Source organism: Oncorhynchus clarkii, chromosome 12 (assembly GCF_045791955.1).
Source record: "Oncorhynchus clarkii lewisi isolate Uvic-CL-2024 chromosome 12, UVic_Ocla_1.0, whole genome shotgun sequence".
Classification (NCBI taxonomy): domain Eukaryota; kingdom Metazoa; phylum Chordata; class Actinopteri; order Salmoniformes; family Salmonidae; genus Oncorhynchus; species Oncorhynchus clarkii.
This window is the reverse complement of record NC_092158.1, coordinates 67,068,126-67,083,950: the sequence shown is the minus strand read 5'-3', so window position 1 is coordinate 67,083,950 and position 15,825 is coordinate 67,068,126. Positions and strand designations below refer to the sequence as shown.

The following is a 15,825-nucleotide window of genomic DNA, read 5'->3' as shown; positions in this document are numbered from 1 at the left end:
CCACTCAGAGAGCTCCCTTAGTAATTTGCTTTCAAGGAAAGGAAAGAAACGAGGCAGTCAGAGGAGGAATAAGTGGACACAGCCATGCATTGCCAAGGTGATGAGACAAACTCAGCGGCCAGCGGTGGCCTTTCAGACGTAAAAAATACATTCTCTAGAGAGAGAACGAGAGTGGAACAGGGAAGGAAGAGCCCCTTCAGCCTCATTAACATGGCCACTTGAGATGTATACGGTAGGGCCTCTTCGTAGAATTCTCCCTGAAGACAGACAGAAGAGGTTCTTCTAAACATGAGCTCCATCATCTTACTATTTCCGTGGAAAACAATATTTCTCTCCAAAGTGTGTCAATGCTGCCATTGAATAACTAGGCTCCACTTGGGTTGTTATATTTTTTTTTATCAAAACTAACTAACTCAAGGTCCAATAACATCTCATTCAGTGGGATTGAAGGAGAGTTATGAATAACCACAACGATTGAAAAGAAACCTGCAAAATAACAAGAGAGAGAGAGAGAAGAGAGAGAGAAGAGAGAGAGAAGAGAGAGAGAGAGGAGAGAGAGAGGAGAGAGAGGAGAAAGAGAGAGGAGAAAGAGAGAGGAGAAAGAGAGAGGAGAAAGAGAGAGGAGAGAAGAGAGAAGAGAAGAGAAGAGAGAGAAGAGAGAGAGAGAGAGAAGAGAAGAGAGAGAGGACTTGAATGTCCCCCCCCCCCCCCCCCCCCAGTGTTTCATAGGTCGATAATGGTTGAAAGCAAACTTCTACATTCATTAAGGTTTTCCCGAAACACCGGAGGCTAATAGCGCGAAGCCACACCACAGCAACTGTCCAGCCGGTTTGCAATGAACAAAAACACACTCTCACACAGATAGCACAGTGTGACATCATGTTGGATACGTCGCCGTGAAGGACGAAGAGGAAATGGACTTGGATATACTCATCTGTCCTCGCCTGTTTTAAGACAGACTGACAGATACACCAAAAAGACAAACTTGTCGTCCAAGGCAATTATGGTTCAATCAGACCAGCCTCCTGGCGCGTGCCGTCTAAACAGACCAATTAGGAGTCTTGGTCTTGACAGGCCATTATGACAGGAAAGCAGCGTTTGTCCCTCAGCCGAATCCCTTGGTCTCTCTGTCTCTCCATCTTTCTCTTCCTCCATCTCTCCCTCTATGACACAGCTGGGCATTTCACACCGGAAGGGTGTCTCTCCATTGGTTAGGTACACACACACACACACACACACACACACACACACACACACAATACAGATGCTGTCAAAGTGCAATGGAGTTTTTTATTTTCAAAACTGGTAGAACTACAATTTTTACCCTGTAGGCACCTCCAATTTACCATAGGTGAGATAAATTACACAGTAAACGAGAATCATTGCATCCAACCAAATTAATTAGAATTTTGAAGGATTTAGTCCAGGCCATTTTTTTTTTTTACTTTGAAGTGAAAAATCTTACTTTCACTTTTGATTTAAAAAAAAGAATTGGCCCTGTGCATGTGTAAAGAGCATTTTTTTCAATTTGAACTTATATTATAGTGGAGAAAAAAGTGTGAATCATGCAAGTGTACCAATATATTGGACCGTATCTGTATTGGCAGACAAAGAAGTAACCCACACATTTCCCCCAAGGGTCAAACACACACAGTTTTTCAAAGACACACACACACACACACACACACACACACACACACACACACACACACACACACACACACACACACACACACACACACACACACACACACACACACACACACACACACACACACACACACACCTCTCTAATGCAGTGGTCTTAAGCATTTCTCATCAGATAGAATCCTGAAGTTTGTGCGTTTAAGTGATCAGAGGACAGGCAGTCAGGCAGTAAGGAGTCAAGTCCCTTTATCAGGCTTGTAGCACCCACCATGCAGCCACACTACAATCATAGCCTACTTTAACAGGCTCACCCTTGTCACCCCACCCCTCCCTCAGTCCCTCCTTCAAGAACCATCCCTTCATTCTCTCCATCACTGACCCCCCCCATCCCTCCGCCTTCCCCACCACTTGTTCCATTTACCCCCTCCCTCCCTCCGTGTCCTTACATCCCTCCCTCCGTGTCCCTCCATCCCTCCTGCAAGACCCCCCCCCCCCCCCCCCCCCTCGAGGGTTGTGGATGGGAACTAACGGACCTTCTCTTTATCCTTTACATTAACCCAGCTTTCAGACAACAGAGACGATGCCCAGATGATGTCCCACACCACAACTGTCTGTTTAGCTGCTTCACCATGGGCTTTGGAGTCTTTCCAAGTGACTGTCCTGCCTCTTGGCCTGTTGTCAGTGCCCAGCGCCCATCTCCCATCGACTACCACACGTCCCTCCCTCCACAGACGAGAGAGATCTCTGTCAGGATATGGGGAATTATGACCAAACACTTCTTGCTGTCGGGGTGGCGACGTCATGTCAAACAAACTTCCAGAGAGGTCAGCGTGATGTTCTGAGTTGCCGCACAGAGCACTCGCCTACTAGGGCAGTCCAACGAACTGCGGGGCCACAGGTCGTGGACCTACACAGACAGACCGATCTGGGGCCTTGCAACGCAAAATTAAGAAAAGCTGAAAAGAAGAGAGGGGAACGAGGCACAGGCAGAGAGAAGAGGCGAAATTTAAGACCCATAGGAAAGATTCTTGTGTGAAGGGCACGCCTGACCCTGGTTGATTTAAGATGCCTGTGGGCTCCAAGGTCACCTCCTTGTCTCCTTCCAGGGGCCTCTCCTGCACCCCCCCCCACCACCACCACCACCATCCCACCCCAGGACAGCAGGCTGCCGCACAACGCAAAGGAAGTGTGTGTGTGTGTGAGATGGGTGTAGTTTGCTTTGAAGTCTCAGTCAGACAGTCATGTGATGAGCACGACAACGACTAGGTCTGTTTTGAAGTTCACAGTACTTGGAGGTTTGAAGTGTGAACGACTTGTTGCCAAATGACTGTCGTTATCATCGTGCCAAGTATTATACAATTCCAGGTCTAAAATGACTGAAGTCCTATCCCTCACACCTTGGCAAACCGTCAGTCACGTCTGCCGAGTGACATTTCACACGGTCCTCCATGAGCTCGTAAACAAGAAGCAGAGTCGAGTAAACACCACCACCACCATGGAGAGAGCAGTCATCACAACCACTAACCAGTCACAACATAAGAACAGCCACAACAACCGGAATCAGTTAACCGGTGATGCAGCAGTAACCGCAGCAACCTTTATCTGCTCCACAGCAACCCGTATCACCCCCGACCCAATGAGCACCGGCGAGCAACAACGACCCATATCAGCTCCGTCAACACAGACACAGCAACCCGTATCACCCCCGACCCAATGAGCACCGGCGAGCAACAACGACCCATATCAGCTCCGTCAACACAGACACAGCAACCCGTATCACCCCCGACCCAATGAGCAACGGCGAGCAACAACGACCCATATCAGCTCCGTCAACACGCAGACACAGCAACCCGTATCACCCCCGACCCAATGAGCAGCGGCGAGCAACAACGACCCATATCAGCTCTGTCAACACGCAGACACAGCAACCCGTATCACCCCCGACCCAATGAGCAACGGCGAGCAACAACGACCCATATCAGCTCCGTCAACACAGACACAGCAACCCGTATCACCCCCGACCCAATGAGCAACGGCGAGCAACAACGACCCATATCAGCTCCGTCAACACAGACACAGCAACCCGTATCACCCCCGACCCAATGAGCAACGGCGAGCAACAACGACCCATATCAGCTCCGTCAACACAGACACAGCAACCCGTATCACCCCCGACCCAATGAGCAACGGCGAGCAACAACGACCCATATCAGCTCCGTCAACACAGACACAGCAACCCGTATCACCCCCGACCCAATGAGCAACGGCGAGCAACAACGACCCATATCAGCTCCGTCAACACGCAGACACAGCAACCCGTATCACCCCCGACCCAATGAGCAGCGGCGAGCAACAACGACCCATATCAGCTCCGTCAACACAGACACTGCAACCCCTAGACAGGTGCTCGTCTCACATGGCTCCCTATTCCCTATGTTGTGCACTTTTGGTGCAAAAGTAGTGCATGGTCAAAAGTAGTGCACTATATAGGGAATAGGGTGGTAAGAACACCATCAGGCAACTTAAACAGATGTGAGATCTGATATCGTCAGACCTGTGAAAGAGATGACAGAGGGGATAAGCTCCGACCTGAGGAAACGGAAGACAACGTAGATATCGTCAGAGCTGTGAAAGAGATGACAGAGGGGATAAGCTCCGACCTGAGGAAACGGAAGACAACGTAGATATCGTCAGAGCTGCTACGTACAACGACAGAGCGACTGTCATCAAACGTGCTCACGCTATGAGAACTCAGGGTCTGCAGAGAGAAGAAGCCTTTAAGGCCGTAAACAATGACTAACATGCTGTCTAGACCGGGCACGTGCTCGCGTCCGCCATCGCGCGCATGTTGACTTTGTCCATCCATAGCAGACGCGGTCCGGACACGCAGGTTGAAGAATCCAAACGAACTCTGAACCTACTATATTCAATTTGGAGACAGGTCGAAACACGCGGATATTTAGGAAGCTAGCTTGCTTGTTGCTAGCTAATTTGTCCTGGGACATAAACATTGGCTTGTCATTTTACCTGAAATGCACATGGTCCTTTTTTCTGGATCTTTGTAGAATTTCGACCCATTTTGAGTCACACAAAATCATGTGTTCTCCAGTCCAACACTTAACCCACAGATAAAAGGGTAAACCTAGTTAATGTCTAGTCATCTCTCCTCCTTCAGTAGCAGTAGTCTTCTTCCTCTTCTTCTGTGGACTTTACATGTCGCTTGGCAACCAACTTTAAGGTGCATTAGCACCACCAACTGGACTGGAGTGTGGAGCTCAGTTCATCTTTCAATCATCCCACGTGGGCCTAAGCTCCTAAAAACCAAGGAGGAGATGGGAGAGGCGGAACTTGCAGCTGTCACAGGTAAAAATAAAAAGAAACAGAACTACATTCTATTTTAGCGCCTGGCTACGCAGACGCTCGTTGATGTGCGTGGGCAGTTTAGATGAAATGATTGAATAACACACATGTGTACATTTATTTTGCAAGGCGAGCGGTGGGGTCAGCATGTATCTAACACTGTTAAAACTGGGATCGAGAAACCCCCCCCCAAACTAGTCAGAGGTATTCCCCTCCAATTAAAACAATTATCTCGGTCTTCAACATGCGCCATGCAGCCTGGTGAGTGGTCTGCGAGTCCACATAGACGTCACAGCAACCCTCGAGAAGACAAACATCGGTTGGGCATGTCCCAGTTGGTGCCTGCCCAATAGTGGACCAATCAAAATGGAGCTCGGTCAAAGATGATCACTGTGGTGATGTGGACGGGAACACCAGGACTGGCAGCTCCCGACACGCAGCGCCACGCTGTAAAACACCGTGACGATATATGAGACGTACAGCCATACAGACAGCCACCGAGCGAGAGAGAGAACCAGAGAGAGAACCAGAAAGAAAGGCAAAAGAAAGAGAGAGAAAGAGAGAAAGGAGAAAGAAGAGAGAGAAGAGAGATAGAGAGAGAGAGAGTGTGTGCGCGTGTTGACAGCTCTCCAACACCTCTGTGGTGCCAGACATTGACTGGGCTCGAGTGGCGCTGCAATGCCAGAGCCGACTCACACCTTCAGAAGGAGCGATGACGAAACGGTTTGCAGACGTACACCAGGCCTGTCAGGGAGCGAGGCTGAGGACAGGGTTGTAAACATGCCTATCCAGTCTAAGGGCCAGACCTTGTCAATCACTTGGCATCTTTACTTTCAATAATGTCTGTTTGTACGTATAAAAGGAAAGAAGGACTGCTGCTACCGACCAAGGTGCATGACCTGAGGAGCAAACTGAAGTAGAGACGAGATTCAGCGGCTCTTGGAGGAGTGTTGTTATTGTACAAGTAAAACCAATTCCAGAGTTGGTTAATTGTAACGACAAAATACTTTTTTTTTAATGTGCTTTCATTGTCCTCCAAGAGTAGCTGTACACACTTGTCTTTATCTTCTTCCCGGCAAATTCTATCTCGATAATAAAATGAACACATAAGCCAATACCTATTGTTACAGAGGTGGTTCAGTGACCAGTGACTTTGAGTCCTATGGGTTGAACCCCATCGGTCCTGCTAGCAGGAACTACAAACCAGTCAAATGAGAGCAGAACATTGCTTTAATCACTTGAAAACCAAGAAGCCATAAGCACGCTCCTAGCCTGACACTCTGTTAGGGCCGTGACACACTTGGGAAAGGATGCAACCCAAATAGCACCCTTGGTCAACGAAGAGCTCGCTGCATTAGGTAGTGTTTGGATCAGCGGGACCTCCGAAGCAGGGTGTGTGTGTTTGAACCTGTGTGTGCGTGCGCGCGCGTGTGTTTGTTTGTGTGTGTTAAGTAGACGTCTGTGTCAGCGGGACCTGGGAGGCAGCACAGTCATCAGCAGCGATGATTTATTTATTTAATTAATTTTTGTACCTTCATTTAATTAGGCAAGTCAGTTAAGAACAAATTCTTATTTTCAATGACGGCCTAGGAACAGTGGGTTAACTGCCTGTTCAGGGGCAGAATGACACATTTGTACCTTGTCAGCTCGGGCGTTTGAACTTGCAACCTTCCGGTTACTAGCCCAACACTCCAACCACTAGGCTACTCTGTCGCCCCATAATACACCTTCTCCCTTCACACCAGGGTGAGTAGAGACGAGAGGAGAGGGAGGGGAGACAAAGAGACAGAGGTAGGCAAAGGTCAACTGTATCAGAGTCATAGTTCTACCTTAACCCGCACGTACCGCATTCATAAGCAGCACATAAGCATTTCATAATGTAAAGTGTTAGCGAATGCAGCTGGGAAGTGGTTAGGATACCCGGCACAAAGTTGTGCCGTTGTTCCGATGGGACACTTGTAGCTTCAGCTGTGTTCTTTATGTCAGTCTAGTTGTGTCATGATTTTGTCTTTAGTTTTTAGTCATCTTAATGCAAGCACTTTGAGATCATTTAAATATATTACTATTATTTTGACTATTATTGTATTTTTTTGCGGTAGTCAATAAACCCAATTTAAACACGGCAAAACACACTCAACAAAAGGCACGCCTGCATTTGCATCGTGGTCATACGTCTTCTCTCATAATTGCATTGATAACGTAGCAGACCATGGCAGGTCAGCCTATCAACAACAAGCTTGTCTGTGTTAGTAAATCAGACTTAGTGTTGGTTTGTGTGTGAGGAAAGCGACAACAACAAAATGAACCAACCCAAAAGAAAGTGAACAGTACTTTCAACTCTTTGCTGCAGGATATGTGTGGTGGCAGCGGAGGAAGGGAGGGGGCAAGGGAGGGGGCAAGGGAGGGAGGAGAGGGTGTTTGAGGGGAGAGGAAGCTGGTGGGTGCGGGCGGTGGGGCGGGGTAGGGTATAGTTCTCAACATGGGATGCTTTGTGGCTTAATAATGTGGCGGTCTATATTTAACTGGTATTTCTGGAGGGCGATGATGGGGGGGGGGGGGGGGGGGGGGGGGTGAGTCAAATGATCGTGGTCAACGTCTCTCCGCAACAGATCTCGGATATGTTCAAACAAACTGTCCGGGAAAAACCCTGGTAACACGTTTAGTTCCAAAAGCATATTAACATTGACAGTAAAAGACTAGAAGGCGGATCACACATTGGGCCACAGCGCCACAGGCTCAAAATCAAAGCCTGTTTTAACGTCACAGGGCATTCTGGAGGCATCACGCAGTGTTTGTTGTTGCTCTAGCAGCTTCCTATCTGACACACGCACCCACAACTCATATCGCCTGACATCACACTCAGAGAACACAGAAGCCCGTAGCAACCACAGGGCGTTCGGCGCCACCACCACAACTGTGTGACGTTCGCTACCACTCCCTACACTGGGAACACAGAGAACTACTGAGCAGAACGAAAGAAATGATGAAAAAGAGGTCGAAGAGGTGATGAAAGAGAGAGAGAGAGAAAAGATGAGCTGTGTTGAAAGAGGGAATACCCTGGGGCTAGCTGATCCAGCTCTGCTACTGCTCCGACTAATCCCAGCCTGAGCACATCAGCTAGGCTTTATCGGTAATTAGCACGCTAACCACTCCCCAGTCCCACTAGGGTCTGGACCTGGAGAACACAACCTCCACAGCCAGCCAGCCCTTCCATTCCATTAGGCCACTTTAAAGTGCATGCTATACCCTGGGCTGGGAATGGAGAGGAGGAGGAGAAAATGAGGAAGAGGAGGAGACGGGAGTTGAGAAAAAGGAGGGAAACAGTAATTTTCGAGGCTGAGGGTGTTGTTCAGACTACAGAGGGTGCAATTTTTTTTTAGGGGGGGGGGGGGGGGGGGTTGGTCGGAGGTGAGGGTTTCTGTCATGGAGTGTTTTGCTGGGTAGCGCTAACGCTCCTTGTCCTGTCGAGGCGAATCGGGGATGATCTCCACGGTTACGAGGGGAGACCGAATAGGAGAGAGAGAGAGAGAGAGAGAGAGAGAGAGAGAGAGAGAGAGAGAGAGAAGGGTTAGATGTGATGACAAAGACCTCCGCTCGGCTGCCATGCGCCTGGAAATGTAGATTTTTATCCCAGTTTATTGGGAAATAAGACCTTAATCCCTGCTTTAACCAATAATGCTGGCAGGAAATTGTATAACTTAGCTCAATGTACATGACATAACTACTGTCTCGGGTCAAGGTTAGAATAGATCGCATGGGGTGGGGTGAGAGGAGGAAGAAGAGAAGGAGGAGCGGCTAGGGTTTGAGAGGCACATTTATAAAAGAAACATGTTTTATGTCACCTTTATTTCACCAGGTGGGCCAGTTGAGAACAAGTTCTCATTTACAACTGCGACCTGGCCAAGATAAAGCCAAGCAGCGCCGACAAAAACAACACAGAGTTACACATAAACAAACGTACAGTCAATAAAAGAAAAGAAAGATCGTTCTATCTATGTACAGTGTGTGCAAATGTAGAAGAGTAGGGAGGTAGGCAATAAATAGGCCATAGAGGCGAAAATAATTACAATTTAGCATTAACACTGGAGTGATAGATGTGCAGATGATGATGTGCAAGTAGAGATACCGGGGTGCAAAAGAGCAAGAGGGTAAGCAATAATATGGGGATGAGGTAGTCCGGTGTGCTATTTACAGATTGGCTGTGTACAGGTACAGTGATCGGTAAGCTGCTCAGACAGCTGATGCTTAAAGTTAGAGAGGGAGATATAAGACTCCAGCTTCAGAGATTTTTGCAATTCGTTCCAGTCATTGGCAGCAGAGAACTGGAAGGAAAGGCGGCCAAAGGAAGTGTTGGCTTTGGGGACGACCAGTTCAATATACCTGCTGGAGCGCATGCTACGGGTGGGTGTTGCTGTGGTGACCAGTGAGCTGAGATAAGGCGGGGCTTTACCTAGCAAAGACTCATAGATGACCTGGAGCCAGTAGGTTGGGCGACGGATATCTAGTGAGGGCCAGTCAGCGAGGGCATACAGGTCGCAGTGGTGGGTAGTACATGGGGCTTTGGTGATAAAACGGATGGCACTGTGATAGACTCCATCCAATTTGCAGAGTAGAGTGTTGGAGGCTAATTTGTAGATGACATCGCCAAAGTCAAGGATCGGTAGGATAGTCGGTTTTACGAGGGTCTGTTTGGCAGCATGATTGAAGGAGGAAATGGGAAGCCGATTCGAGATTTAATTTTGGATTGGAGATGCTTAATATGAGTCTGGAAGGAGAGTTTACAGTCGAGACAGACACCTAGGTATTTGTAGTTGTCCACATATTCTAGGTCAGAACTGTCCAGAGTAGTGATGCTAGTTGGGCGGGTGCGGGCAGCGAATGGTTGAAGAGCTTGCATTTAGTTTTACTAGCATTTAAGAGCAGTTGGAGGCCACGGAAGGAGGGTTGTATGGCATTGAAGCTCATTTGGAGGTTTGTTAACGCAGTTTCCAAAGAAGGGCCAGATGTATACAGAATGGTGTCGTCTGGGTAGAGGTGGATCAGGGAATCGCCCGCAGCAAGAGCGACATCAATGATATGTACAGAGAAAAGAGTCGGCCCGAGAATTGAACCCTGTGGCACCCCCATAGAGACTGCCAGAGGTCCGGACAACAGGCTCACATATTCTTGAGTAATACGTTTTAGGTGTGGTTTATGCAGAGGATGTGAATCTGTGATATGTCCAGGAGGTGGCATACTTATGGGAAATACATTTAGCATGTGGAACAAACTTTCTATGGACAGAGTAAAGAGGCTTTGAGTGACCGGGTCTTTTGAACAACATGTCAAAAAGAGACAAGAGGGGAAAAACATACTCTTCTCTTCTCTTCTCTTCTCTTCTCTTCTCTTCTCTTCTCTTCTCTTCTCTTCTCTTCTCTTCTCTTCTCTTCTCTTCTCTTCTCTTCTCTTCTCTTCTCTTCTCTTCTCTTCTCTTCTCTTCTCTTCTCTTCTCTTCTCTTCTCTTCTCTTCTCTTCTCTTCTCTTCTCTTTCTCTTCTCTTCTCTTCTCTTCTCTTCTCTTCTCTTCTCTTCACACACACACACACACACACACACACACACACACACACACACACACACACACACACACACACACACACACACACACACACACACACACACACACACACACACACACACACACACACACACACACACACACACACACACACACACACACACACACACACACACACACACACACACACACACCTTTGCCTCATGCTACGTCTTCAAATGATAATGATAACGTAGTGTAGTAATGTAGGATACGCCATGCTGCTTCTCACCACCCTCTCCCCCCTCAGTGCTTCCTCAAACACAGCATGCGGGCTGTGTATGTCGCAGCCCCCCCTCCATCCCCCGCCAGCTCCTCTCATCTCCGGTGAGCCCCCGTCTTGCATGACAGCTCACCCAGGCCATCTCCGAGCGTGGAGGGGGGCTGTGTAATAATTAGCCCCTGGCGGCGAGGGAGGGCTGTTTGTCAGCTAACACTATGCAGGAGCTGTGGATTAGTCTCTCAGCACCAAGAGAGGAGCATGCTCAACAGCCAGCCAGGCAGACAGAAGAACATACTCCCGTCTCCGCGCACACACACGGAGGCAGGGAGCCCCTCTGCTCTGACAGGCTGTTGTACTCCAGGCTCCTGTCTGTCTGTCTCGTCTGTCTGTTACCAGTGCATAGCTACATAGTCTGTCAGTCTGTCTGTCTGTCTGTTACCAGTGCATAGCTACATAGTCTGTCAGTCTGTCTGTCTGGTCTGTCTGTTACCAGTGCATAGCTACACAGTCTGTCAGTCTGTCTGTCTGGTCTGTCTGTTACCAGTGCATAGCTACACAGTCTGTCAGTCAGTCTGGTCTGTCTGTTACCAGTGCATAGCTACACAGTCTGTCAGTCAGTCTGGTCTGTCTGTTACCAGTGCATAGCTACACAGTCTGTCTGTCAGTCAGTCTGGTCTGTCTGTTACCAGTGCATAGCTACACAGTCTGTCAGTCTGTCTGTCAGTCAGTCTGGTCTGTCTGTTACCAGTGCATAGCTACACAGTCAGTCAGTCAGTCTGGTCTGTCTGTTACCAGTGCATAGTCAGTCAGTCAGTCAGTCAGGTCTGTCTGTTACCAGTGCATAGTCAGTCAGTCAGTCAGTCAGTCAGTCAGTCAGTCTGTTACCAGTGCATAGTCAGTCAGTCAGTCAGTCAGTCTGGTCTGTCTGTTACCAGTGCATAGCTACACAGTCAGTCAGTCAGTCTGGTCTGTCTGTTACCAGTGCATAGTCAGTCAGTCAGTCAGTCAGTCAGTCTGGTCTGTCTGTTACCAGTGCATAGTCAGTCAGTCTGGTCTGTCTGTTACCAGTGCATAGTCAGTCAGTCAGTCAGTCAGTCAGTCAGCCAGCCAGCCAGCCAGCCAGCCAGCCAGCCAGCCAGCCAGCCAGCCAGTCAGTCACCAGTGCATAGCTACATTGTCTGTCTGTCTGTGTCTGTCTGTCTGTCTGTCTGTCTCGTCTGTCTGTTACCAGTGCATAGCTACATTGTCTGTCTGTCTGTGTCTGTCTGTCTGTCTGTCTGTCTGTCTGTCTGTCTGTCTCGTCTGTCTCGTCTGTCTGTTACCAGTGCATAGCTACATTGTCTGTCTGTCTGTCTGTCTGTAGTAGCCTCCCGACTGAATGGAAGCCACGATGGGGAGACATGGTGGGTGGAGGGACAGAGCTGCTTTGCATTTTTTTCCCATACAGACATGGGAGGAGAGGGAGAGGAGTGGTGATGGGGCCAGAATGTCACCCAGCAAGGCATGCTGGGACAGAGCGGATGTAATCTTGGCTATGATTGGACAGTTCATTGGTAGAATGGGTAATGTGTCAGTGTCCTTGGTGTCCACATCACCAACAAACTAACATGGTCCAACCACAGAAAGACAGTTGTGAAGAGGGCACAACAAAACCTATTCCACCTCATGAGACTGAAAAGATTTGGCATGGTCCTCAGATCCTCAAAAGGTTTTACAGCTGCACCATCGAGAGCATCCTGACGGGTTGGCAACTCCTCGGCCTCCGACCGCAAGGCACCAGAGAGGGTAGCGCGTACGGCGCAGTTCATTACTGGGGCCAAGCTTCCTGCCATCCTCTGACACCGCCTGGTATAGAGGTCCTGGAAGGTCCTAAAAATTGTCCGACTCCAGCCACCTTAGTCATAGACTGTTCTCTCTGCTACCGCACGGCAAGCGGTATCGGAGCTCCAAGTCTAGGACCAAGAGGCTTCTAAACAGCTTCTACCACCAAGCCATAAGACTATTTACATTGCTTCCCCCCCCCCCCCCCCCACTCTGTTATTATCTATGCATTGTCACTTTAATAACTGTCCCTCTATGTACATATCACCTCAATAACCTCAACTAACCGGTGCCCCCACACATGACTCTGTACCGGTACCCCCTGTATATAGTCTCAATATTTTACTGCTGCTCTTTAATTAATTTTTGGGGGGTATTTTTCTAAAAACTGCATTTTTGGTTAAGGGCTTGTGAGTAAACATTTCACTGTAAGGTTGTATTCTGCGCATGTGACAAATACAATTTGATTTGATTTGATAAATGATTTAATCAAATATTGTTTGTGGAATGGATGGGTGGTCCCATATCACATCCTCCTACCTGTCAATATTTCCTTACTCCAGGTGAGCTACCGTCACAACTGCTACAGTCGGAGCAACCACCCCTTATTGTCGCTCTTCACAAATCAGATGCACAGACAGACACACACCGACGCATGAAAACACACGCGCACACAGACCCGGAGAGAGCGCCCACCTGCCAGTTCAAGTGAGGACACACACACACACACACACACACACACACACACACACACAAGGCATTGTGCCCAGGAACATTCCATTGGTTATTCAAAGCTGCCTCATTTCGATCAGACCAATCCGCTCGCTCAGTTCGACACATCGCCGCATGACAACTGGCCGGGATCCAGATCGCCAGGAGCAACTAGTCAAGGCTATGTTCCACACCAACCAAACCTCTAATGTGGAATCCAGTTCTATATAGACTCCACTCCACTTTGATCTGGTTAAGTCATTTAGCATGACAGCCATATATACGTAACACAGGAGATGCTGGAAATCAGTACACAGCACAACAACCCTGTTAAAACCTGTGCAGCTCATGTTTAACCTCCTGCGTTTTTCCTGAATTGATCCAACTTTATGTCAAACTTCAAATACTGATTTTGGTACAAATATAGGATGGATCAAGTCAGTCTGTGCGCCAGAGTCAACCAACCAAGCACAACAAAAAAATTTCAGCCATTCAGCAGTACCTGATAACCTTCTAATCAACCACTAATGTCCACATACACCAACAACAGAATACTGCAGTGTGATTGGGTACTTACTGGCTGGCGATGGGGTGCTGTATCCACTGATGGGCAGTCCGGACAGGGTGGGTGGGGACAGCCCCCCCAGCATGTGGGGGAAGAAGTAGGAGTAGTGAGGCATGGGGAATCCCCCCACAGAGACAGTGGGGCCCCCTGCACTCCCTGGCCCCCCCGGGGGGTGGCAGGGGTTACCCTTGCCCGCCATGTTCTGCTCGGCAGACCTTGAGCCGAGTCCAAAAAGTCTCCTGTAGGTATCCGTGGTGACGGCGTTCTACATCCCTAACCTCACCCGCCAATGACGACGTAATCCAATGAATTAAGAAGTGGTGGTGGTGGTGGTGGTGGTGGTGGTGGTGGTGGTGGGTGACGGTGGACAACAGCGATGTGTGCGTGTATTTGTGTAGGTGTGTGAAATGGAGCTGTTAGGTTACATCGATGCTCCCAGGGGATGCTTCAGAGAAACCTTGAATCCAAGGGCATATGGGCTATTTTCTTCCAAAAGGCTGGTCCTCTGCCTTGATATGAAGAGTGTCCTAGAGGTAGAGTAGGCCACTAAGCTTTTATATCTTGAATGAAACACCAATTACATAATATACTAAGGGAGGTCGCTAGGCAGAATTATCTGGCACCAATGGACTCCAGATCCCTTGTTCAGGATTGGATAGACTTCTCAGGCCTTGGGGATTGGATGAGAACAGCTTTTCTCTCTCCAGTGACTCAGCAGAGCTCACACAACAACACGACGGAGCGGAGGAGGAGGAGGAGGATGATTGTTATGACGATGGCTGGTTTTAGTTGTCACTGTAACATGTCTTGCGCCCCAGGTCAACCGCTATCGCAGCGGTGACTCACTTTCAGTCTCGGCAACACACCTGTGGCAGAATGGCAATCTTCTTTCCTTCAGAAACAGAGACAGACAGACAGACAGCGAGAGAAAGAGACAAGAGTTAGATAGAGATTCACTCACTGCTGCGCATTCAGAGACAGAGAGACAGGGGTTCAAATGCATATTCAGTGGGGTGGCGTTGATTTTTGCCCGGGTTCATCTCTATGTAGACAGCGTGGGAAAACAGAGCCCGGGTTCCTCTCTAGCGATCTTGTTAAAGCGAATGTTTTCAACTAGGAGGACAGCTCCCCCCCCCACCCCCGCCTCCTGCTGCCTCCCCGGCCTCCCTCCTGCCCTTGCGGGGTGAATCATCATCAGAGATGCGGAGGCTCATTAATGGAGTCCATCTGAACCTCTCTCTCTCTCTCCCCTCCTCAAAATAAACAGGAGATGGTGATGAGCTTATGCAACCTGCCAAGCGAGACGGGAGGGAGGGAAGAGTAACCTAGTTCTGCCTTTTTCAATGCTGATGTTGTACAACATGCCTTATATAAATCTAAAAACCTCTCGCTTTGCTACACACTGTAGCAACTAGCTATAATACATGTCTGCATCACCATCCACTACCAGTGACAGCTTTGCTTCCATCTCTTTCACCCATCTGGCATTGACATGTCAAAGGAGGGAAGCGTTTACTGTTCTTTGGAGTCTGGATTGGAGCCGTCTGAAAGTTGAAAACATCGTTCGAGTGTCTTTTTCTCCCTCCCGGTCTATCATGTCTGTCTGCAGCCGTCTGAGAGGCATTTGTTCTGCCCTGGCCCCGGTAAGGGGGCGTTGGGTGCACAAGGGCCCGTTTTTTACAGGGTCAGGGGCCTCGTTTTATAGATCTCCTGCAAAAGTGCTGCTCCCGCCGCCGACAGGAGTGTGCGTGAGTGTGAGTGTGCGCGCATGCGTGTGTGTGATCTCCTGCAAAGTGTTGCACCAGCATCAGACCCCCGCTTTGTGAAGTCAGCCCCACACACACACACACATGGGCAGGCACAGGGCTCTGGACCCCCATCGTAAAACAGCCAAACACCACTG

The 15,825-nt window shown here is 48.9% G+C and overlaps 1 protein-coding gene across 1 annotated transcript in view; it reads right to left on the bottom strand.

Moving 5' to 3' along the window:
- LOC139421078 (retinoic acid receptor, alpha b) overlaps positions 1-14,252 on the bottom strand; it is a 98,118-nt gene extending 83,866 nt beyond the window's left edge. The window contains exon 1 of the mRNA XM_071171601.1: positions 13,935-14,252. Coding sequence (XP_071027702.1) covers positions 13,935-14,121 — 187 coding nt within the window. The 5' untranslated portion in view covers positions 14,122-14,252. The remainder of the gene's footprint in view (positions 1-13,934) is intronic.
- Positions 14,253-15,825: the final 1,573 nt, after the last annotated feature.